This window comes from Nematolebias whitei, chromosome 6, assembly GCF_014905685.2.
Source record: "Nematolebias whitei isolate Nwh7 chromosome 6, NemWhi1, whole genome shotgun sequence".
Lineage (NCBI taxonomy): Eukaryota > Metazoa > Chordata > Actinopteri > Cyprinodontiformes > Rivulidae > Nematolebias > Nematolebias whitei.
The window spans coordinates 4221673-4225355 of NC_056503.1; the positions used below are offsets into that span (position 1 = coordinate 4221673).

At 40.9% G+C, this 3683-nt stretch overlaps 1 protein-coding gene across 1 annotated transcript; it reads right to left on the bottom strand.

Annotated features, from left to right (window-relative positions):
- Nucleotides 1-569: 569 nt before the first annotated feature.
- On the bottom strand, nt 570-1617 carry sorl1 (sortilin-related receptor, L(DLR class) A repeats containing). Its single transcript, XM_037678438.1, has 5 exons — nt 1371-1617; nt 1108-1252; nt 838-1011; nt 628-723; nt 570-577 (listed from the first exon to the last, which is right to left on the bottom strand). Exons 1-5 carry the CDS (start codon nt 1611-1613, stop codon nt 570-572), a joined length of 666 nt encoding a protein of 221 aa, XP_037534366.1. The 5' UTR covers nt 1614-1617.
- Between the last annotated feature and the right edge of the window lie 2066 nt (nt 1618-3683).

Consider the following 3683-nt stretch of genomic DNA (forward strand, 5'->3'; position numbering starts at 1 on the left):
CATCCCACTGACTGAAAACACCTGGCTCTAATTTCACCTTCAGGTCAACTCATTTTCCTCAATAAATAAATGACCAAGTATAATATTTTGTCTCTTTTGTTTAACTGGGTTCTCTTTATTTACTTTTAGGATTTTTGTGAAAATCTGATCTTGTTTTAGGTCATATTTATGCAGAAATACAGAACAATCTGAAGGCTTCACAAACCTTCAAACACCACAGTAAATGCATGGTTTATATTAGCTCTTATAACATTCATAAATCCTTACCCATGTCTCTTTTTGTAAAGTGCTAGAATAAAAGACTTGTAAGACCATCAGTTAGAAACTTCAACATTTAGATGCTGGGAGGACTGACGATCAAAGACCAAGTAGCACTTCTTACCACAGTGATCCTCATCACTGTTGTCTCCACAGTCATCTTCATTGTCACATTTAAAGGCCAGTGGGATGCAGGAGCCAGAGGCCACACAGCGAAACTGGTTGGATGGGTCACAAGTAGTGGTGGCTGTAAACAGAAGAGAAGGGAACAAAGACCCGTGCACCTTTTTGTACTGACAGCTGATTTGTGTTCAGTCCACTGAGAGATGAGGTCTACGGTAGAATACTCACGACACTCCTGTTCATCACTCATGTCTCCACAGTCGTTGTCGCTGTCGCACTTCCAGATGCTACTGATGCAACGACCGTTGGAGCAGCGGTACTGGTTGAGCAAACAGCTGTAATCTGTCAAGAGAAACAAAAGAATCACGTGCAAACTGCTAATTAATCTCTCTGTCGTGTCTGTAACAGTCATAGATCACAGGCTTAGAGCAGCGGGGGTTCATTCTGCAGTCTCACCGTTCTTGATACACGTTTTGTTTTGAAGCTGGTAGCCAGAGGGACACTGGCATGTCAGCTCTCCATCAGGCATGGTTATCATTGGGATACCATCTGGACAAACACAGGTATACCTGTGGTTAGGCTGAGGAAGGCATAGCAGGCGGCATGGCTGGTCAGCACAGGCGTTATGTCCTGGTGGGAAAAAGACAAAGGCCAAAGATGAGTCAATCAATCACGGCAGGTAACTTGGACACACATCTGTGTCCAAGAATGAATAATTCTCCTCACCTCTGTTCCTCCCCTTGTAGAAGATCTTCAGGTCCATGACCCCAGTTAGTCTGCCAACAATCAGCTCGTTGCTTTGAGATTGAGATCCAGCCTTTGAAGCTTTGAAAATTCCCATTTTTGACCAGTCATCCCAGTACAAGTCATTCTGCAATTAATATTCCAGTCAAGTGTGTAACTGTTTAAACCTATTCAAGATGTTTGCTTTAAAAACGGTTAAAACAAATTATCAGAATACTTAAAAAAACACAACTTTGCCATCCTACCTTGAAGACAGCGATGGCGTAGGGATGGGGCAGACCCTCAACGAGAACTCTCCTCTGGCCCCCTGTGAAGTCAGCTTTCTCGATGCGGTCACTGAAAGCTTCGGTCCAGTACAGCCAGTGGTCATCAGTTGTGATACCGTTGGGCCAACGGACACCTTCTGAGATGATGCAGGACACATTTGTTCCGTCCATGTAGCTCCTATAAACACCAGCTGCTCGGTCTCCCCAGTCCGTCCAGAACATCAGACTGAAGGACGTCCAAAGTGTTGCATTAGCTTTACAAACTTGATTTATTGTCAACATAGACATTTAACTCAGACTTGTAAAACCTGTAATCTAAGCACTCTGAACACATGTCACAAGATCTCTGTGTTCATCCTAACACCACAGAGCTTCCGCAGAAATCACTATTAAAATTTAACAATTTCAATGTAATAAAAAATATGCCATTGACAGGGAATACATAAACTATTACACTTTTTGGTTTTGTTTTACAGAAAAAAATTAAGATTAAGTGGTTTGCAAACTTTTCCTTTTCTTTCTAACTTATCAAAGCAAGTATCGCAGAACCAAAACGAGGAGTGGAGCAGAACGCATCAGAGTTAACATAGAGAGCAACACATTACCGGTAAATGTGTGACAGATATTTTCCCCATGTTCAAAACACGAAATAACTCAGTTTAGCAATTCTCTCAACTCTTTTTTTACCAAGTACAAATCATCACTTCATTGAGCTGCAAAGCCGCCTTAAAGTTTCACATCAACTGTTTCAGGTCTGTTACTACCTCACATTGTATGAGATGCATCAGGGGTTGGTCCTTCCAGCCAAAGTTTAAGCTTTTCTTTTTTAAAACAAACACTGCAAAATCCTGACCAACGACTGGCTGAAGCCATGCTCTAAGTTCCTCAACTTTTGGGCCACATTAGATTGAATTTGCATTTAACTATTTTGTCCTAGCTCCTGACGTTTTCATGTTTTTCATCCAACGCGTGATCTTCTGACAGCTGTGCACTGACGGGCCAGAAACATTAATGAAAATGTAATTAAAATGTAAAATAGTTAAAAATATTTAATGTTACTAAAATTCAAATGTAATGCTTTTTAATGGCATTTAAGGTCTCAAATTTGTCAAAATCCATTTCAAGAATTTTAAATCTTTTAAAAGCCCTGTGGAAACCTACACCATTATCAGTTGTAATGAGTCCAAACAGGAAGTAGCACTGGCATTTAAAACAGGAAAATAAGTTATATGATCTCCTAATATTAAGTTAAATGACTGCTGAGGTCTAGTCCATGTATGTTGTCAGAGAAAATGGTGTCCCAGGAGTTTAGGGTAATGCCACCACCCCTGCCTTTAAGGTGGATTATGTTAGTTTATGGTTTCCTTAGACTAGGAAGCTGAGGACAAGTGGTGTCTCAGGGACATAAAATATGTAGTACAGAAGTCCCTCAATTATTGCGAGGGTTCCATACCCCGAAGACCTGCAATAAGTGAAAAACCGTGAAGTAGAAATAGTAGTACAAGAAGTAAGTAGTACACGTGGGTGTACTGCACCATTTTTATACAGCATGTTCGATTCAGTCTACATGTGTACGTTTAGATTATTTTTTTCACTCATTAAATTTTATTAACAAGAGATTGTGCACCCCAGAACTAAAGTTTCTAAGTGTGTTCCAGCACTGCGCTATTATCTTGCAGCACATGTAGCATTAGCAGACTAGCAGGCAACGAAAAAGCCATCTTGTTACAGTCTCCTGTTTGGGAACATTATGGCTTTCTAGTTAAAAGACAAGTGAACAAATCCAAAGCTGTGTGTCGACGTTGTTTCACGGAGATTGGATCTGCCACAGGCAACACGTTTCACTTGTTAAAGCTCTTGACACGATCTAAAAAAGTTAAATCTGGTCCTCTGGACATTCAAAAAAAATAAAAATAAAAAATGTAGAAACGTTTCGTCTCTCATCCGAGAGACTTCCTCAGTCTGAGGAGCTGTATTCAGCTCAGTTTCTTAAATAGCACCTTCTCAGAGTGGATCAACCAGTTTTGCTGCTGACAACCAAAACCAGCTGATCACATGCTCAAGGAGGACCATCAGCCTAACAATGGATCATTAGCACACTGATGGCTGTTTACTATTCACAGGAGGCTGAGTGATACTAGCAATCACAGCATTGTAAGAGGGGGACAGTTGAACCAGGAGGCCTCCAGCCCTGTTTAATGATGGACGATTTATTTTCACAAAGATGGCCTCCTTTACTCCTCTCTCAAACCATCGTTCCTCTCTGTCCAGGATGTGAACATCTTCATCCCT